The 23,004-nt window shown below is 37.3% G+C and overlaps 1 protein-coding gene across 1 annotated transcript in view; it reads right to left on the reverse strand.

Annotated features, from left to right (window-relative positions):
* Window positions 1-23,004, reverse strand: part of MBOAT2 (membrane bound O-acyltransferase domain containing 2) — a 93,900-nt gene that overhangs the window by 66,130 nt on the left and 4,766 nt on the right. Inside the window, exons 2-3 of the mRNA XM_050894044.1 lie at window positions 10,211-10,356; window positions 6,505-6,582 (exon numbers count right to left, since the gene is read on the reverse strand). Of these exons, the coding sequence (XP_050750001.1) occupies window positions 6,505-6,582; window positions 10,211-10,356 (224 nt within the window). The remainder of the gene's footprint in view (window positions 1-6,504; window positions 6,583-10,210; window positions 10,357-23,004) is intronic.

Raw genomic sequence — 23,004 nt, forward strand, 5'->3', positions numbered from 1 at the left:
GAAGAAAAAAAAAAATTAGTGTTCACCTCTGCAAACAAACAAGAAAAGTCTTTGCCATTACACAAGCAAAACGTCAAAGATTTTATCTAACTAGGAAGACCATCTAGCAGCCAGACCATATGCTTTGCTAGTCAAAAAAAATTAAAAATGTACTAACCAATTCAACAAGAAAGGTGAAGCATCCTTCTGCATAGAGCCATACTAGTATTTCTGATAGCAGAAGAGTTTCCATCTAAAGGAAAACAGCAATCTTGCTTTCAATACCATTAACTCAACTTTTTGTAATGCTCTGTCTGCTAAAATAGAAGTTCTCTGCATTTTTATCTCCAATATAAAAAACTTCACTGTCTCGTAGGTCCTTGATAAGAACCCAATAAGGTTTTTAACAATACTTGGTTTCAGTTCCCCAAATCACTGCTATGACTCTTCACATGAGATTCAGTATTTCCAAATCATTCCTTAATCCTGGCTACTAGAACAGGACAAAATTCTGCAATCTGACCGCTACTTTTGGAAATAAAAAACAAACTGATGATCTTTTTTATACTGAAGATTTGGATTAGCTATTTTAGCTACAACACTGCTCATGCTGAGACAGATACATATAATGACCATCTACCCTTTCTTAGAGGGAAATCAACAAGTGCAATCCCTTTTCTTTGGGAAGAGACATACCACTTCAAAATGGAAAACTGATTCTTTTTAGTCGATAGCTATTGAAATATGGTTCTAAATACAGCCATTCATTAGCCTTGGTGGTTATTTTAATCGGGGAGGATAAGATTTCTATGCATACTGTAGAAACTATACTGTTTAATATGTATTTGATTCTTTTCTATACAAAAAATACTTTTAAATTGCTTTTTAATCAAATACAAACTTTATAATTATAAAATTTTAACAGGTTTTTTTTGCATTTAACATAGATCTGATGAGACACCAATTGCTTGCAGTGACAGAACAGTACTTGTTTTTTCAGTCTTTGTGTTATTTAAGGCTACAGAACCAGTAGATCTCATCTTCCTCCATCTTGCCTTTATCCTTGGCTGAATGATAAGAACATACTTAATATTTTTCAGCTCTGAATTAGTTTCTTAACTTCAAATAAGTTTCTCTTATTTGCACTAACTCTAGAAGCAGAAATGCAGAAAAATTGTGTTTGCATATGCAGAACAGTTCGCAGCTACTAATATTCAAATTCTGAATCCAGGTATTCTCAGTGCATGCCCACTGTCCTTTGGCAGCTACTTATGTATCAAACGTTTTTATTCAAGTTACATAAATAAATTACGAATTTGTAATTGAGAAGTTATACCAGATAGCTTACAGTTGTTTGGATGCCCTCGCACCTTTAAAGAACTGTAATTATATTGGCAGGCTTCCAATCCTAGATTTGCTAAAAATTGTTATTAGAAATTGATAGCATTTCTTAGTCAAATCCTTAATGATTGTTAGATATTGTTATTTCAGTCTGTTGATTTGATGATGACTAACTTTAGATGTTGCTTCAGATCCTCTTTTGCAGATAAAAAAAAAATCTTTATCCACATCATATATGTTCTTCATAGACTAAGACACCTGTGATCAAATCAAAAGCAGACAGCAACAAAAAAAACCCAAAAAACCAACAAACTTACATTTACCTTGATCAAGGACCTTTGGAAAAGACAAAAGTTCAAAAAACAGCCTAACTCTCATTTTCAAAAATCATTTCAGCTTAAGAACACCCTCACATCTGAAGATACAAAGATGCTTATGAAAACCTTGCCAATAACTCACAGGACGAGTAAGAGTAGTTTGCTTGATCCATTTTGTATTTCACTGAAATTGTAACTTCTAAAAAATATCTAACTTAATTTTCACAGCAATCTAAGTTGTAGGCTAACTAGCAGTCAAACCTGTCTATCAACAAGTCATGACATTCAGCATTTCTAAACACCTGACTGACAAATTAAGTGCCTCAATTAACATGCTGAGCGAATTAGTTCACTCAGATAAACAAGACTTACTTGTCTCTTATTCTGAGAGTTCTAAGATTAAACCATCAAGTCTCCTCCACCTCTCCTTTGCCAAATCTCCCACTGGTTGTCAAAGCCACAGCAAGGAGTGAAGGAAAAGGGGAGCAAGGCATTGCTCTGTCCTGGCTCTGGCTAAGAGGTGGAAAGGAATTTAACGAGGACTAACGTTCCCAAATCCCAAGGAAAGGGATGACCAGGAAGCACCTCCACAGGGGCGAGATCAGTTACAACCAAAGTTTGTTTACTCAAATTCAGATATCTCTTTACATTACCATGTTCAAACAGCTCACATACATGAGCATAGGTACAGTACAAAGAATCGTATGTGCATCAAAATAAAATAGAACCACAGAATGGTTGAGGTTGGGAGGGACCTCTGGAGTTCATCTGGTCCAACCTCTCTGCTCAAGCAGACCACCCAGAGCCAGCTGCCCAGGACCGTGGCCAGACGGCTTTTGAATATCTCTAAGGAGGGAGACTCCACAACCTCTCTCACAGTAGAACAGTGTTTCCTGCTGTTCAGACGGCACCTTCTGTGTTTTAGTTTGTGCCCATTGCCTCTGGTCCTGTCACTTGGCACCACTGAGAGCCTGGCTCCCTTCCTTCAGGTATTTCTATACATCGATGAGATCCCCTAAGCCTTCTCTTCTCCAGGCTGAACAGTCCCAGCTTTCTCAGCCTTTCCTCATAGGAGAGACACTCCAGTCCCTTCATCATCTTTGTGGCCCTTGTGGCACACACACATCAGCTCATTATGTATTTACTGCTATTAGTTATCTCAGGTCTCTGGGTTCTTCACTGATTTACTTTTCACAACTTAAATACGCCAGAAAACAGTTAAGTGAATTTTTTCTTTTCTAAAGCCAGAAATAACCTCCTGAAGTCTTCGTAGTTCAGCTCTAGACTTCCGGAACGAGAAAAGTATCATCCTGCAACTTTAAGCATAACACAGAAGATATCAGACATGAATAGCATGTCTACCACTTGATTTTTACATTAGCACATTTAAGACATTTAAGTGAACAGTTTAACAGGAATGATTTTAAATAAACAGGTTATATTCTACACTGACACAGCTGGGACTTCCATATTTTGTCCATGAAGTCACTGAGAAAACTACTGACTTCAGTGAAACACCTGTGAGCCATGTAATTAACTTCCCTTTCCCCACAGGCTGAGGGACATTATTTACCATCCATAAAATGAACAATCAAGGCAAAAGAGAAAGAGTTACCTAGAAACCTTAAAAACTTTGTCATCAAATCACCTGTGCAAGCACTGCTTACATAGCTCTTCGCTAACAGTAGCTAAATGCTTTAAGGAAAAACCTTGTGGCATTTGGGGTTTTGTCTTTTAAGACAAGTAGCAATTTCACAACCATAGAAGAAACAGAAGAATTTCTAAGGGGAAAAAAAAAAAAAAAAAATACTAGCACCACATCAGTTACCAAATGCAAATTCATTGGGATTGAGAACTTGTTTAAACGCGTTTTTCAGTTTCACAGTTAACAGAGCCATGAAAGCACCAAATAAAGACAGCTTAGTCACAAATTAAAAGATAAGAGCTTTTGAACCAGTGTTATCACTCCATCTTTCATTTAAAGTACCATCATTTAAATAAGACTTAAGTATAGAAATAATTTATCAATTTTAGTTAAATCCAAGTCTCAGGTAACTAATTTTCTGCTAATTAACTTTATGGTACTAAAATATAAAAGGTAAGGTTTCCTTCCTTTTTAATATGGTCAGTTCTTCCCGCCACCCCACCCCGGGTTTTACCTTCTTTCTCTCCCCCAACCCCCTTTTCTGTTGTTCAAGTAAGGCTTTCATCTCTAACATACTATGTATTGTCAAGACCAACCTAGAAGCAATAGCTGCACAAGGTTCAGTTCCTTCAGGAAAATCACAAAGGTAGGAACCTTGTGGAGCAGAGACTTTTAGAATCCAATGGAATTACATTAAGAAAGCAACAGAGGTTTAGAAGAGTATCAGACTTGAAAGTCTGCTTTGGAGAATGGACAAGTTTATCAAAAACCTCTCCTTGCTTCAGATGGTAAGGAAAGCCAGTATACCCAACACATAGCGGCTGAACTGATAAGGAATCTAAGAACTTCAGTTGTCTCTTATTTGTTTAAACAATTTTTAGAGAGGCTGGAGAGACTGAGGAACTGTATTAGGGGGTGGGGGAGGAAGGAGAGGGATAATGGCTTTCGCAATCCATACACTCAGGAAATCTGCAGGACAGCAGGGAAAGGAAAAGAAGAGGAAAACTTACTTCAGTGAATGAATTTAGATAATAGACAGAAATATTTTGTACAATACACCAGTGCTTTTCCAATACAAAAGTCACTTGAATCCATATTTACGTCATGTATAGGTATTCGATATTCTAAGTCTCCAAGTTTAAGAAGCTTATGAACAATGCAGGTAACCTAACTAGGACTGCCAGCCAATGGGTCCCTCCACGACATACAAAGTAAATCCCAAAACTTGGGCTATGCAGGTATATACAAGTACTCTGATTAGCTGTATATATACACACACACCCCAGTAAAACATGACAGGGCCCTTCTCCAGTCCTGAGGCCAGGTGGTACCAGCTGCGCCCTACTATACAGCACTTAACCTTAAATCTCCCCTGGGCTCCATGAGACATATTTGTAGCCTGAAGACAAACATTTAAGTGGGAAGGGGAGTCATTCACATTAGTTTCTGTTCAGCCTGCCAAACAGAAAGCTGTAAGTGGCATTTTCATAGCAGAAAATTAAGAGTACGTGGTGCATTCCTTCAGTAAAAGGTACAGGCATATAGGGACACCAAGAGGCATCAACCCTCTGGGATACTGTGGCAATGGAGGGAGCAAACCTGGTACAGTCTTGCCTGTACCACCTATTAGAAATGGCTCCTGGAGCTTCCCATACAGTATACAAGCATTGTCCACAATTTGAAGTAACAAACTACTCCATTTATTGCATTTTTTCCCTCCACTGAAAGAAGAGCTTTCTAGTTTTATCCAACGGTATGTTAATTCATACTGTGATAGAGCAACATAAGCCCGGTAGTCAAATCTAGGTTTTACCCTCCCAGCTGCACAGTAACTAAGAGTCACAGAGAACAGACGTACATGGTTGTGTATAGCACAGCAAACATTTCAGCGGATCAGGCCATGCAGTTAAACCAGCTGATATGAACTGGGAGGATCAGGAACTAGCGAGTTCCCTTGCTCCAATGCAGGAATGTTAAATACACACATGCCTACCTGCCTCTCACTATTAGGGAAGTAAACCACCGTTAGATTTCCTTTTACAAGAAACCTATGTAATTTATTATGATAAAGACCAAAGTATTCCTACCTGGTACCTCCCTTTGCAGCATTTAACCGCATTAACAGTTTCTTTTAAAATATTAAGCTGCATAAGTTATAACTTACATCGTTACCTGTCTGAAAAGAAATTGATATTAACAAGTTGCTTTAAAACTTCTAATTAAATAAACCATTAGAATATAAACCAGCCATCCAACCAAATGAAGTTCTCTACCATCTGCAGTAGCTTGAATACGTCAGGCTTTGTAGAAAATCCTGAAAATAAGAGCCTAATATGGGATATTTCAAAAGACAATAACATTATATTCAGTAACAGAGTACGAAGAAGAGTGTTCTAATAGGCAGGATCATGAACTATGGCCACCCTGGCTTTGCACTTTGTGTAAAGCAATCTTCCTTTTTGGTTCTTTCACCAGCTTCTTTCCTGACAGCCTCACATACTTCAGGAACCTATTCAAGCAAGGATTTGCAGTTTTACTAAACATTTATGCAGGAATTAACACAGTGGAAACCTAATTTGGTTCTGATCTCTAGACTAGTGAAATAGTAAAACACATGCATACAGTAATAAAATAAATGATTGAAAAAGAGGAACAAGTGCCATTCTATATGGATTCAGATACTGCTAATCCAATAGTGTTCAAGCAAACCTAAAATAATGCCCCACATATGTAATTTTACCATAGTATTCTTAACCTAAGACAGCATTCACACTGCATTATTTACAAAACAAACAAACAAAAAGAGGAAATTACAAACACTTAGTACCCAAAAAAATTTCTCACACAAATTCTGTTCCCTTCAGACATCTTCCTTCTACTAACACTGGCTGTTATCAAATTACATTTGTATAGTTAACTCATCTATGAAACACCTAGAATTATTTATGATGAAGTAATGACAAAAAAAATCAGAATGCTGAGAACACAAAAGTCTCAGTGGGATATTACCAATTGTAACAAGCTTCAGATAGTCCAAAAAGCTGGCAAAAATACCCAAATAAGCCATTTTTTCCTCCTGGAAATAAAACCATGGTTAGCAGAATTCAAATACTGAAATATTATGATACAACCAGAAGTATGGCATATGTGCACAGTTACAAAAAAACCCTAAACAGTAGCATTCTAGTAAAAGAAAAAAAATATTTTAGAATGGAAACTTACTTGTGCATATTTTCCACTCCTATTATGATCATGATGTAGTAGGAAATTCCACTTTGTATAACAAAATGTAAGGCATACCTAGGAAAAAAAATAGTAAACCTTCACAGCATTTTCATTAATGACAATAAAATGCATGCATTTATTTATTTAACGTGAAATTAAAGAGGTTTAAATTGTAACTCCGTTACTGCTTCAAAAAACCCTTTTGTTCTATACAGATTTTCTGCAGCCCTCCCTTCTGTTGAGAGCTTCCTCCTTTAGCATAGCACAGACAGCAGTAATGAACAAAAACTACAGACTTAGCTAGAATTCTCCTGCTCATAAACAAGAAATGTTTATCGGCAAATGCCGATAATCCTTAAAATACAAAGAATGTCTCATAATACTTCCCCTTGGCTTTATTTCATGTGTAAATAACATGACTGTTTTGTGGTTCAATTTCCATACTCATCTTTTTACCTATTTTTGCAAAAATAGGTATCTCAGATAAGGCCAACAATATCTTAGTATCCACAATATCAGTATATGGGAAGATTTCCCAGTCAATAGAAATGGTAACTCTGTCCAGCCAGTCTCTTTGCCCCGGGTCATCAATAACTGACAAAGGTATGGTGGTGATGATGGTCTCAAAAACACAAACAAAAAACCTACACACCAACAACGCACAGATTTATTTCACAACCTCTTCTCTTTATTTGTTTTCCACAGCTTACCAGCATAGCTACCACACCATCATTGTTTTGGGTTTTGGGGTTTGGTTTTGTTTTTTAAAGGAGTTATACTTCAGTAAGCTAGTAGAGCACTGGTGGCAAACCATTGCCAGTGATTGGGGAAAAGCGTCTCATCTTCAGTAAGTTGATTCTCTTTCACTCTGGTACTTTAAGTGCCTCAGTAGCATACTTACATGTGCTCAAGTGACACACTGATCTAGTTTTGGAATTTTTCCCATAAAAAGCAGCCACTATTTTGTTATACTGATACTGTTTTCTTTCAGCTTATCATCAGCAATTTCCTAATTTCACTCCTCATCTATTCACAAGGAAATGTCTTCGAAGACTTTCAACAAGAAACCCAGTTCTATCCAGCTAAAATCCTACAAAGTCTACACATGATGAACTGAAGGAAAACAATTCACTTGGGTATTAACTGACCTTGAAAATCTTGACTTTCTATGGAAGATCCAATCTGCACATGCTCCCATGCTTCACTACTAGCTAGTCTCATCTAAGATATGACTACCTAAAATTCAAATGCATATTTAATATAAGCAATTGCCAGTTAAAAAAAAATATTCACTTTTTCTTTTCATATCAGCCATGTATTAGCAACACTGTGTAGCAAAGACAGGCATTAGTGAAACAACAAAAATTTAAGTTTGAGGTTTGCTTCTTAAACAGAGAAAGGGACATAATAAGATATCAAAGCCTGAAAAAGTGTGGGTTGACATGGAGTACCATATCAAGATTACAGTCTCTGAAAATATTTCTTTCAGAGTTGTTAACAGTAGCAATATGATTGATATCCGAGTCAAAAATTAAAAGGGATGCATTTAAATATAACATGAAGTAGTAAATTTTAGCTACATACAAAAGGTATTCTAGGCCTTTTATGCAATTTGCTATTATCCCAAGGGAATTATCCCTTCTCTTCCTGTCCCACACCACCATCACAAGCACTACAAAGGTGACTGAAAACTAACACACCTGAAATTGAAGAGGACAACATGACTAATAAATATTCTTAAAAGGGTGCAGATTCCAAACTATTTCCCACATTTAGGTTCGCATGAGATTATCTGCAAATCTACATTTACTAACACTATATAACACTATATGAGTTTCTCATATAAACACTATATGAGAAAACTGTAATGGCTTCCCTCTTGTACACACATGTTATAACACAACTGAAGAGTCATTGAAGGTGTACCATGGGATTGTAACCTGTATGTATACTTGATTCCCTGGGGAGGGGTGAGGGGAACCAAACAAAATAAAACCCTCAAAAAACATGCTTGTATAATACGTACTTAAGCAATAGGAAAAAGAGTTGGCACAAGTGCAACAGAAATATCAGCTTTTTAAAGAACGTGTACTTTGAACATCTCAAATTATGTTATTTCTTTTTGGCATTTTAAAAGAGCTTTTAGTTCCATGATTGTAAGAAAAAAACCTTTTAGTAAAATAGAAATTCATTGCTAAAATAATTGCTTTGAGTATGATCCAAAGCAAACTAGAATAATCTGGATTTCTCCTATGGCAGAAAATTTCTCTCTGATTTCTTTTCCAGGGCATATTGCCAATGAGAGGCTTCCACAAATCTTTATTTATGTCTGTTGGGGGTGGAGATTGTTTCTTTCTAAAGTCTCCCATCCCCAAATTTCAGGTACGAATATATTGTTAACACTTTCTAATTACGATCTACAATTAAAGATTTCTGTTTCCAAAGCAATGGATACAGAATGTATTTCTGAAGCTTACACAGCTCTCAAAAACCACACACAGTAGCACCTATCTCCCATATTATCCTCCTCATTTGGTGCTAAGACTGGAAATCTTTGACATCAGATCATTCTCTCAAAGCAGAATACCATGGCCAAAAGTTTAAGAAATGTATGGGAGTTATGGAATTATATATACAACTAAATTGCACATGTAAATCCAAAGAATAAAACTTACTGATTTTTCTTTTCCTAAGTTTAAAATTAATACATAGTAACTAATGTTGAGAAGCCTCTGCAACATGCCAATGTAGAGGCCAAATCTGTGGTTTGGAATTCCAGGATTTATTTATACACATTGTGTGTGTGCACAGACACATGCATGCACACACTGTGTGCATCTTCCCACCTGCACAACAGCTTGATTAATTCCCCCTAGTTCAGTAATACACAGTAGTCAGTATAAATAAGTCTTCCATACACTTAAAGCTGAGCAAGCACTTTGTTTACCATGCAATAAAACAAAACTGGCACTTAATTAATCTTAAGCCATCTTGGGAAGATTAGAGCCATTTAGTAAGCTAATTTTGAAGGAAAAAAAAATTCACCAAACTAAATGCATACCCTTTAATAGCCCTACTAACATTCTGGCTTGCTACACTGTGAAAAGATCAAGATGTGAAAACAGCACTCACAGCAAATTTGTGTTTTTAAAACAACACACACACACCACACAGCACACCCTCATCCAAAACCTAAAAGAAAAAACCCACGCACAAAGAACTATCAATCAAGGCCAGCTCCTTTCCAGGTGTTTTATACTACTAGGAGCATCATCAGTACCGCAGTTCCTGCCACTCTTCCTGCAAAAAGTCAGATTACATTCAACATTCAGAAAAAGACACAGCCAGTTATCTCATGCAGTGAATATTTAAGAGAAATTATCTTAGTCATCACACCTGTGCTGCGCCTCAAGAGAATACTTCTCAAGCAAGTTTACAGAAAAACTGGTACAAGTTAAACAAACTGCACCTGCTCCATGCTCCTAAAACCACAGGCAGAAGCATGTTAGTTACCAGTTTGCAAATGGAAGATCTTTCAAGATTTGTGCACCGCATCAGAAAATTTAAGCTAATTTCTGTACATTTGCAGCAGCTAAAAACCACAGAATCGGTAATAAGGTTCTTCATAACAAGACTTTGCTTCCCTGCAAACAAGAAATGAAAATCTACAAGTCCCTGAAAAGTGAATTTAAGTGCAACTTACCATCCAAAACAAAAAAGTGCAAGATAAAGGCCCAAGAGGGTTGCAACAACATGTCTTATAAATGGGCTAGTTTTGCTTGAATGAAGGTATGTTCGAAACCAAATAGCCGCAAGCAAGGCAAACAGTTGGCACACTACAAAGTTGACCTGCATAAAAAAAGAAAAGAAAAAAGTTATTACACACTTGTGTATTAAAAATTAACAGAAATATCGACACACTATTAGCAATTTGCAGAACCTTTGGCTCTGCTGTGGCTCTTACCACAGCATGTCAGCCTCAAAGAGCTTCCCCCAAGAGCCCCTCCCCTCCTAAAGCACAAAACAGTGCTCCCCTGAGCAGCTAAGAAGAAAAGATACAATAAAACCTGCAGAGGCACTCTGCGCATGAATCAAGGGAAGAAAATTTTTACATGTTTTCCTGTAAATTTTCTGTATACCAAACCACTCTATCAACCTTGGAATCGTTTCTACTCTCCCAGTAATGTCAAGATCTGGGTTGAGTTTTTATTTGTTTTTTAAGTGAGCATGACTTGGAAATACATGTCAGCTACACAAACCACTGGCAGATCACTTCAGTGGCCTGCGCAGAAGCAGGGCTCAACGAAGTGCACTTCAGTGGTACGCAATCAGATAAACAGCTTGGTGGCACGCTGGATTTTCTTCTTGTACATTCAAATGGGATAGTTTCAGAAATTCCTCCTCCCTTCAGGTCGTTTATTCTAGAAGATAGAAAATCTCCTGTATATTAAATATTTAAAGACATTAGGGCACTGAAAGCAAAAGTGGAATTAAAAAAACCAAACCAGTGAGTAAAAAGAATCGTGCTGACTGTGGCCTGGAAAAAATTTAACAGTAAGGGCATGATAAAGAAATAATTTCCTCAAATACGGTAACCGCTACCAAAACTGGCTTAAGCTACAAAAAGTCAGATGAATTCCTTTATTTAGAAAAGAACGTTTCCCACTCCATGGATTATTTTTCTTCCATAGAAAACGGCTTAACAATTTTCTGTGTCTAACAGCAGCATCCCAAGTCATAACAAGCAACAGCTCGGGGACCATTGCTTCAGGTCATAAGGACTTCAATACAAGAAACTTGCACATACTGCAATGCTTGACTAGTCCTTAGCACAACAGTGTTTTAGCCTGTTTGATGTCACTTAGCCGAAATATATACTTAATCTTAATACCTCAGGGTACAATGACAATATGTTTTTTATGTTCATGCCAGCAGGCCTAATATTGATGTTTGCAGCAACACAGTGCACACCTCTAGTACTATAATTCAGCTAATCCATTCCTTCACCATTTTTTAGCCAAGCTTCAGGCAATAACAGGTAAGGGGGAGAGTATGCAAACATGGTTGTATTTAAAGTAGAAGCTAAATAACACCGAGTACCTACAGAACTCTCATCTGTGTAACAATTGCATAGATTCTCCGTTTGCAAATCCAAGGATAATTCCCCTTTTTCTGAACCACTCTAAAACTTTCTGTAATACCAAGTTACACAAGCATTAAGTGCTAGCAGGGAAAGAGGCTCAGAAGGCAGGGCTGCTCTTTTTAACAGGAACAGTTCCCTAAACTAAACCATCATGTACACTTTGCCATCCATTCTCTTATTCCCACATTTCCATTATGCTTTTAATAGTATTTGAAAAATCCTAAATAAATGAGGAGATATTCTTTCAGGGTATAATTTGACCTGTTTTCTCTCCTTTATAAGCAATGATGCAAATGAAATGGAGTGAGGTTTATAACTCAGGATGAGTCTGTGGATTTAGTGGAAAAGTTTCATACAAAACAGTCAAGTTTAATGAACCACTGAAAGGGAAACAAACTGATAATGTTTTAAAAAAGAGGGCAAGAAAGAAAAATTAAAGCCAAAGTAATTAACTATGAATTCAGTATTGACATTTATTTTTTATATTTATTACAGAAATTATGCTATGTATACCACAGAGCATGTTTCTGACCCAAGGAACTCACACCCTAGACAGACTAGAAGGGGGAGGGAGACAGAGGAGAAAATTGGGACAGATATGCAGTGAAGCTGAGGTGAAGAGACAGAGGGAAGAAATGGGCACGAATACCTGTCCATAAGCGGACAAGTTAGCATTGCTGGTTTTACTGAATGTCCAGACATCACTGCTTTGGCTGCATTACAGATGATTTACCAACTGGTGTCTCATGATGCCCTTCTTTTTCAGATTATCCCTCAAAGCAAGCTAGCAAGACCCAGGGAAGAAGAAAGTCATCACCTGCCTTGTACTATTACCACGGCAAAGGGTAGGAGTGCTTGGCGTCTCTGACCTGTATCATCATCTCTACAGGAACAGACACAAGTAAAACAACAAACCTTTAATTTCACAACTCAGGATGAGCCTGCAGGTTTAGGAATGTGGAAAACCCTCATACTAAACATGCAAAGAGAATAAGAGAAAGGTACCCCCTCCTCACTCCCTACCAGCTGACTTCTTTCCTGGCACTTGCTCTTGCTCTAGCTATTTACTCAAATGACCAAATCCATACCTGAAAAAACAGTATCCCATTAAATAATAATTAAAAAACCCAAAACAACCAACCACCTTCCCCAATAAGAATATTTTGAGAACAGCAATAAAATGCAGGATATCATATCTGTAGACCAACCCCACAAACAAAACTTCCAGGGATACCAATTCATGATGTTGGTGTTTCGAACACACAACTAAATGACTCAAGCAACACAATCTTGTTCTGAAAGCCTTTCTCACAAGTGAATCCAAAACTACCAGTGGGTATTTTTAAACTGCTCTTCCCAAAAAGTACACAAACATATGCATACTTGGATACATAAAAGACATCACCACAATGTTCACACACCACGCTGCATTCCTTCTCTACTCTTACCAATCCAATCCTTACACTTGCCTCAGTGCACCGAAATGCAGATTACAAAACACCAGTGGTTTTGCAGACTTGTATCACATCAAATCCTCCCAAAGCTTTAAATACATATTTGCAAAACCAAGCTATGCAGCAGTTAAATTTGAAAGCCATGCAACTCCAGTTTAGCCTTTATACATACCTACTTCTGATAATATTCTTTCTGCTGCCTTATTCCATTTTCCCCAGCAGGATTTCTGATTCATTCAGCAAATGAACAATTGCCCAGTTTTTGCCCTCATCCTATGACCCATTAAATGCTTACCATCTGCATCCTACACTGAATACAAAAACCTTACATTTCCCCATAGACACGTTTATGCAGATCTGTCCATAACGTGGGAAGACTACATACAATAAAGGTAAACTTTGCAGTAACTTTGTGAGATCAGTATTCCTATTCCTGTTCTAAAGGTGGGTGAGTGGCATGCAATGATGAAAGCCCGAAGGGTAAAATAAATGCCCACTAACTTTGGCTGCCCAATTTCAGACACTCAGTGCCTAGTTTTTCAGTCAGTACTTTTAACAGAACTTTAACTGGAGCTGTGCTTTGAAAATACAACTTCAGCTGCTATTTTGAATATCCAGCATGCCTATAAATCAGGCCCAAAGTATCTCAAAATGCAAGCAAAATTGAAAGTCATCACTACAACATATTTTCATCATATTGTTTCTCCAGGTCACTAAAACTCTGGTTTACTAGTGATTTGTATTCCGAATAAGGGAAGGAGCTCATATGGAAGAGTTTGTGACCACTACTGGGCTGTGTTACAGTCCCATAGGTCATCTTCATCTGACGCTTTTTCTGACTTTTGAGCATCTGCTCTCACAGGCTATATATTCACTTGGTAAACATTTTTAATATCTCATTTCTTAACATTTTAAAAAGAAATGGAAAACACAGCATTTCTACCACAACATCAAAGCTTACCCATTTGCAATTACCTGTGGCTTTCAGTCCAAATCACAGATTTCTACCACTTCAGGTATCAGAAATATGTACTCACTTCCACAGAGAAATAAGATTAATCCCTTGCCAATACTATAGGGAGTAGAAAGAGAAACAGACTCTGTGTGATCCCAGATTCCATCCCATGCACTTCCAACTCCAGCAGCAACACAATGCATGCATCTACACAATGTTTTAGTTCAGATCAGGAGAGGGCTTCTGAAGCAAGCCTCCCAGTTGTCCTGACTTCAGATGCGTTGTACAGCGGTGTCCAAATACACAAACCTGATTTCTTTTAAGCTAAACTGAACTAGAAGATCTGCTCTAAAGATGAATGGACATTTAGCCCATGGACTGACCTAGCCAAAAGCAGTATTTCCCAAAATTATTATAGCATCAATGTTGGATCCTCAATGCCAACCACTTCATTCCACAGAAACACTCCTCCTGTACTGCACTACTTGCTGAAGTAAACAAAGCCAAAATGTAACATTCAGCCTTTTCCTAACTACATCTCCCATCTTTACCCACACTGACCAGTGTGGAGCTGACATACAGCTCCACTGTATCCACACACTGAGATACATGAAGAACTGAAGATACACAACCTGCCTTGAAATAGAGCACAAAAATTACCCGGTTTCCTAGAAGGCAAACGGAACAGTCATTCAGATAGCAAGCAAGCAGGAACAAGGACAGAGTTGGACATCACCATCTTGAAAGCTTCCACAAAAAAGAGGTGCTTAACCAAGCAGTTATTTTGTTGGCAAATGTTATATACAGTAACTTCAACATCTGGGAGTGGTATACTTGTGTACCTTTTGAAAACTTATGTCAAGCTCTTATAACATTGTGAGTATGGGCAAAATGCAACTTTTAAACACCTCATGACTTGGTCAGATGTGAGCAGAACACCCACAAAGAATAAAGAAAGACGACACATTCTCGAAAGCTGCATGATTCATTCCTCAAACCAAATTGTAACATGCCTCCCCGAAGTCATAAAACCTGTTCCAATAAGCAGCTCCAGTTTTATAGAAGAAATAAAAAAACCCTGATCCACTTAAAGGTGAGACTTCCTAGGGGGGAAAAAGTCTGATACAGATGCACGGAACAGCAAGTTTCACCCTGAATAGTTATAATCTAGCACATGTATAAGAAAACAAACAGAATTTTTTACCTCCTCAGGTACAGGTCATATCAACATCTCAGCTTATGAGAGTAACACCTCAAAGTCCCACAAAGAGCAACATGTAATGGAAAGTTAGGTGCACATAAGAATAAAAAAGACTTACAACGATAATGCAAATTATTATCAGCACTGGTTATTCAGCAATGATTACTGTAGGTGTGTGTTAAATACCACTTAGACATACTAAGCTATTACAAAACCTGCTGTATGTACTCTAGCAATTTAAAAATTAAATCCACTATTTTGGTGCAAGACCAGTCATACAGCCAGTGCAGTTTACAGGCACACTTTGTGTCAAATGTAAAACATGAGCACAAATTCAGTTTCAATGTTTGGAGTAGCTACATAAAATGCAAATCCATTATATCATTAACTGCATTAAGCTATCTACATAACAAATTTTCCATTTGCATGACCTGTGCAAAAGTCAATAGAAAGTTTGTAATAAAACTTTTAAAAATATTTATTCTAGTCTTTTAGAAATTTAAGTGTAATTTATGCCATGCATTTGTAAAAACAAAGTTATTTCTTAGGGAAAAAAGTGTTTAAGGGATCAATTCTTCACATAAAGCAAAAGAAAAGGAGAAAGGTCACTGACTGCTACAAGAATTTTCATCATCAAGAGGAAGTTTTCGCAAAACATTTGATTTGAATAGCTAGAAATCGCCAACCTTTCAACATAGGCAGCATCTTTAATAAACCATTAAAGAAATTTTCTAAGTCCACGTTAAAAAGAAATATAGAAGAAGATTATTTCTCCTATGAAGCTAATTTTTAATATGTGCAATTTTTATCCACGAATTCAGACTTTAGGCGAAGCTTCCTCTTCATATCAGCTATATTTTAATATCAAAAGCCAGTCGTTGCAGCCAAGTCCTCCAGAATCCTGCTACTTCACAGCACAGAAGGCATTTGCCTCATTCAAAAAAGCAGTGAGGGAATTTTACTGATATAGATAATTCCTAACTGGATGGCACGAACTAATCATACAGGCCCACACAGCCTACAGTCCACTGAGAAGTAGCAACATGATTGTATGAAGTTTTGCTTACTAGCTCTAGCAAGGCACTGAGAGGCACTCAGAAGAAGTACCTCACAAGAGAAACAGTGGTCTAGCACGTGGAGCACCAAATAAGATTCAGGAATATTGCATTTTACTCTTCTGCCAACGACCCACACAAACTCTTCTGGAAGTTACCTTGTCTTCGTGTTTCTTTAGTTTCTCATTTTTAACAAATCTTCTCTGATCAGAAGAAAAAAAGTATTCAAACCTGTAAACTGCAATGAATGCCTGTGGCCTCAATAACACACTTGGGATGAATTAAAGCCAATGCGGGGTTTTTGTTTGGTTGGTTTGTTTGGTTTTGTGGGGGGGGTTACAGGTTTTTCTGTTTTGTTTTGTGGGGTTTTTTTTAAGCTGTTCTTTTAAAAAAGAAGGCAGCAGTTTAATTCTTATTGCTAATGAAACAGGCTTTGGAAAAAGATTACCCAAATAGAAGCAGAAGCACTGAAGCCTTCCTGATCATGCACAGAGCCTAAAACAACAGTTTTAAGATGCAAGATGCTTCATAGGTAACAGTCAAGAACCTGTGGAGACGATTATTCTGCAGCCAGAGATTTAGGGTTTTTTCCCCATTTTGCCACACCACCATATGTTTCTTCCACAGAATTCAGGTTCTCAGCTGCAAGATGCCAGCATTATTTGTCTCCCTGTCTATAGCCATTTTTGGTCCCCGACTCTACCACAGAAACAAAGTTGTCACACATGCTTCCTGCTTTGCCTGACAGGGCTAGTGAGCAAGGTGCGTTTAGCAGCATTCCTATTCTCCCACCTTTACCCCTACTTTTCAACAACTGTAGTTATCAGAGAGAAAAGACAACTTAAAAAAACATTTCATAATATGAACTACAAAAACACTTTGAGAAGAGCTCTTGCAAGAGCTAGGAGATCAAGACAGAATAATGTACATTTTCTTTAACAAGAAGCACTGATCTTGAAGCTGAGGCTTTGATTTTTTTTCTAAATATATAGGGCTATTTTAGCAGTAACATTTTGAACACAAACCCCCTCCAAGCATCATATTTGTTGACACATACTTGTCAAAAATTGCCAAACCTTACCACAATTAATGAAACCTCAGTTGTGCCTTGTTTCTCAAGCGTCAAGATTTTCTTGTTCTTGCTGCCAGTTAGGTCAAAACCATCTCCCTTTTCCACCAAAACACTCAGTTGAGGAATTAAAAACATCTACAGATGTTCACAAAAAGCTACTTATAACACAGGAGAGCTGATGCTTCTCCACAGCAACCAGACAGCAGTACAGATGGACCTTCTTCTGTCCAATTTCTAACCTTCATCCAGTATAAAAGAAAAGGAATGAACAGCTTGTACAATTATCCAGTAATTGCCTACTGCCAAACCACTAAGAACTGAAGAGTGAGAATAACTTATTTGAAACTAACGATCAATTTTCCAACTATTTCCTGAAAATTGCTGCACTGATATTAAAAAAAAAAATTTCCACAGTAAAGCTGAAAAAAAGCAATTCCATGACACCAATCAAAATCAAAGTGTTTGGTAATTTTCTTCAATTTATTGGGAAATGTCAGAAAGAAGAGTCCAGAGACACCGGCACAGGTATCTGATAAAGTTGAAGGATACTTGAGAGTAATTCAGAGAACGTTTCTTTAACTGATAGGAAGAAACAGGTATTCCTCTTTCAACTCAAAGATCATAAATCATGTGGCAATGCTTTCAAATGCATTTTTGATTCAAATAATAACCAGTGTCTTACATGATGAAAATGTAACTAATTAACACTCCTGCCCTGAAGTCTCAACCTCGTTCCATGGGTAAAATATGAAGAAATGGAGGATAAGCAGCAGTGATTATTTTGGGGTAGTATCAGTATGGGAGATGTTTATGTTAAGGCAGTGTGTTCTTTGTAGCAAAGACTGTGTTACTGCATGTTGATACAGTACCCAATGTGAAAGGACACTCATTTTCACATGAGACTTCCAAGCACAGCCCCTCTAATAGCAGCCACTTCCTTGAAGTGCATACTCTAATCATTTGTGTTAGTCAACTTTAACAACACTGGCAAAAGCTTTTTGATGTTGCACGAATATACTTCATCCTCATATGAATTTATTGACAGTTGTAAGGACCTACTCATCTGATTCAGAATGCTTTGTTTCCAAGCTGATTTCAGTCCAAAACAAAGACAGTCATGACATACGTTAATAATAGTATTTCTATTTCTAGTATTAACTTCCCATTTCTAGCTTGTAATTCTTAAGTATGCTGGAGAGAGTGAAGAACATAATGAAGAACATGATGTAGGCACTAGTAATCTGGTTTGTGCAGTAAATGAGCATCAAATCCAATAAGCTTTTTCAAACAGGGCTTACTAAATCATTACTCAGAATTACTCTAAGAAAAACTCTATGACTAAGGATGTAAAATGAAACATCCATGTACACATTTTATAGTGAAAACAACTAAAACTAATTCATTAAGGATAGGAAGATGTCAGCTGAAGGGTGTTCTCTCTCATGGGCTCTTCAGGATTCAGCATTATAGATACTGAGCTGTCACACGTAACACCTATTTATTCACAGAAGTAGCCAACATCTAGGAAGCAAGTTTGGTTTAAAGGTGAAATTGGACTAAGAATGCTGTCTTGGGGTTTTTGCTTGTGTGTTTTGTTTTCTTCTTTCCTCAAAAACAATAAGGACCTAAAATGCTTCTGTTGAGCAAAAACTGGTTTGGCCAGTTAAGGGTTGCAGAACTCAGACTACCAGGGAAAAAGGGTTTACAACATCAAAGTACAACAGCCTGGCTTTATGTTGGCAAAACACAGTTCCAAACAAAGATCAACTCAGCTACTGCTTTTTCAGAAGCATGGCTTTTTATCACCTGCTCACAGTGCACATGCACATAGTGATTAACCTCAAAATCTCTATTCTTTGTCACATGAGTCTCAGCAGTATATGGATACTCAAATGCGTATTTCAACAAGTTTTTATTTTAACGCTCAGAGAGCCACTACAATGCCTGAAATTTTGTAAAAACTTTACAAGTTACTAACTTTCCTAGCCATTTAAAAAGAAAGCAAAATAACTAACTTCTATGGAGGTATCCTTCTCAAATGCAACCAGAAACAGACACTTTCTCCATTAAGATCTACCTCAGTACTATTATATTCTGCTGATATGTGAGAAACTGAAATCCATCCTAAAATAAGCAACAAAACACAGAAAGTAATGCTCTCTTGTCCATATAGCCTGCAGAAATCCAGTAACAGCAGTAGTCATTTTAATTAGCAAGTAAAACTAATACTCCCCATCTTTAAAATGGTCAGCTTCTCAGTGTTCTCCACAGAAAAAAAAGAAAAAGAAAAGGACTTCACCACAATCTCCCTTGAATGAACTACTGTTCAACTCAGACAGTCTCTACTCCTCCATGTCTGTTATCCTCCTGCTCTTCCCAATTCAGGAATCATCTGCATGAAATCAACCACCTACAAAGTCTCCGAGCACCACAACAGCAGCCCTGTAAACATTTGCAATACACAGCAAACTGCAGAAGTAATGGACACTACTTCCAGTTGTTACAGCTTTTCAAATTAATTCCATTTTCTTTTATAATATTTTAGTAACATTTAGAATTATGCTTCCATATTAAAATATTTTATCTAACTTCTTAGATTTAATCCCACTACAGATAATCATTTGTTAACATATTCTAAGGCTAGACCTTCTACAGATCTGGTAGCTATCACTGGGCTTCTAATAAATCCCTGCAGATTCATGGTGATCTTTCTAGTTTTTCCACCGTGAAGAATAAAAACCCATTCATTATAGTCTGGACTGTCAGTCCACTTTTTGACATGCTTAGTCTTCACTGAATTACTATTCTTTTTTTTTTTATATATATATATATATATATATATATATATATATATATATATGAATGATTGACAGGAAGCAGTAGAATCAAAACCATTACTCAGCCAGAAGGCAGGTCAGAAAGATTAAGAACGGATCTATACAGGTAGCATTACCAGTATAGAATATACCACTGTAGTTATACAACCAGTGCGCTCACAAGCCGTGTTACAGGATAAGAGTACCTTCTTCTTAGGCCACTTTAACTAGAAGTAAAAGGAAACACCAAAATCCCAGCTACAGCAAATTACACCATTACAGCCAAACCAAAATAGCTTCTTCACCTTTGGATATATTATTCCAGGGTAAAAGGCAGAGCTATGGATGTTTTCCTTTGCAAAAGATGGCTTAGCTGCTGAAAACATCACTTAAAACAAGCAGGCATAACTAGCATATATCTAAATTTGCAGACAAATTGAAATTGCCAAACAGCTCAGTTCACTTGAACGAGTGCTAAAAGACTAATAATGATAACTAATGTTGAATTTAAAGTACTTTGCAAAGGAAAGAAGGAAAATGAAATATCCATACTGAAACTGCATCAACATTCTTTGTAAAATAAATACTGTAAAGATGCACACATTAAGCAAACAGGTTTTCACCTAGGTACATGTAGGTTTTTTTCACCTGCCAGGAGAAAATAAAACCCCACAGTCTAGACTCTCTCATTCAAAGGCCTGGAAAACAAGAAAAAAACCTGGGCAACTGTTAATCAGAAAAAGTGCACGTTAGTCAACATAATAAATGTGAAGACGACATGCCGTAATCAAGGCTGCAAAGGATGTATCACAGTGCTTCATCAGGTCAACACAGGAACAGATAAACAGAGTTAAAGTCAACAAATATCAGGGCTAATGAATCAAAGATGAATCATTTATTTCAGTTTTATCAGTTTTCAGAACTCTTGTTTTAAGTCAGCACAGTACCCAAGAAAAAGCCCACAGAGGGAAAAGATCTGTGTAGCTGTGGTACAACAGATTTACAGCAGTAACACCTCAAAAACAAACAGAAAGCAACACAGTGGCAACCATGTACGCAGTAAATAAGTGACTCTTGTCATCTTCCTTATGCCTTACTGTTTTTTCATTATTAGCCTGTTCTTTGGGCACTCCAGTATTTCTTTTCAACATCCCAGGACCGCAGTATTTTTGTAGCAATTTCTGAACCGCATTTTGAATTCAGAAATGGCTTGTACTGTGGTGAACATAGGTCAGTTCACACTTACACCACCTAAATGAATTGCCTAGGGATGGGAAAAACAATTTGACAAAACAAAGCAGGTGACTATAGGCTGTTCAGGTAAAGACTGTTTATTTTAGATGTTTACTGTAGAAACCTCGGGCTGTAATTCTATTTGAGTTTTTCCACTGCTTCACAAAAAACTGGAGAAAGGGTGCGAGAGTATATCAGAATGAAAATTCACGGCTGCCTCCCTAAAAATTAAAGAATTAAAGTAGCGCTATACTTCACGTCCTCACAACAATATTCATAAACCTCAATTAAATAGAGGTATTTCCTTCTTGCACTAAATCTTTCTACCACTTAATAGATAGCTCATCTTTTCCAACACGGTAACCAGTGTCTGCTTCCTCTTCCTTTCCAACTCTACTCATTACAGCTTCCACTCCTTCCTTCAGGACAGTCACTTTCTCTTGCCAATTTTTTCTCTTATCCCAAGAGTTTCATCCTTCTCTACAGATTTTTCATTGCAGACTAATTTCAATGAACAATATGTGGAGAGTTAAGTCAACACCTAAACACTAATACTAAAATCTGCAGAGAGACTAGGACCCTTCCGATGATATATTCCCTCCCTTCCATTAGTTCAAAGGGAAGTTAGGAAAACAGTAAAAAACTTTGCTAGCAAGTCCAAACAATTCAAAACATCCAATCACTGAGAACAGCACATACAGAAAGGAGAATGGGACTTTTTTCCCAGCTTCTTTTCACTCACTACAGTCTCCATCTATTGTCATTGGAGCTCATGCTTTGCTATCCACCCTTCATTCTTCCGACTGCTGCTAGCAGCAGATAAGGAAAGTACAGGGCAAAGTAGGGGCACAATTTTCTTATCCTACCACTCCCTCATCGTCAGTGTTTGGATTTTACACACCCATGAATGCTACTTTCACTCACTTCCATTACTCCTAAGTTTCCTGGCTTACATCAGAAAAATCAATAATGTGCTGCTCTGTATTTCACAGCAACACACAAGAGTCTAAGAATCAATGGTGAAAGAGAATAAAACTTGGGACACTCTTCACTTTATTATTTATAGTTCTTTATAGTTTCATAATGCTTAAGACAAATATTAGGCCATCTAAATTCTGGACAGCTATACAGGACAAACTTTTTGATTTCCACTCCATGTTTAGACAAAAAGGTTTTTATCAGACTAAAACATTTCAGACCTCAGGAAGCTACATTAGGTTGCCTTAGCAGAAAATAAGAGAGGCTAAGGCATCACTAATGCCCAAAACTTTGTGAAATAACAGAGATCTAACTAGGAGACACATCCAGATGTTCCCTGCAGGCAAATCAGGCACATACTGCTTCTCAGCAAAATTATTCCCTATGCCACCTCCAAGCCTGGCCTTTTACCTAAACTCCAGCTGTGGCTCATCTCCAAAGCATCAAAATGAAGTGAAAAAAATTGCAAATACATCTTGGCAATCACATGCGTGTAATAAATAAACATTTCATACATATATACGAGGGGGAAAAAAAAATCCTGCTCATTCTCCTTGAAGGCAACAAGGTGAAACATGAAGGCTCAACAT

This window comes from Gymnogyps californianus, chromosome 3 (genome assembly GCF_018139145.2).
Source record: "Gymnogyps californianus isolate 813 chromosome 3, ASM1813914v2, whole genome shotgun sequence".
Taxonomy (NCBI): domain Eukaryota; kingdom Metazoa; phylum Chordata; class Aves; order Accipitriformes; family Cathartidae; genus Gymnogyps; species Gymnogyps californianus.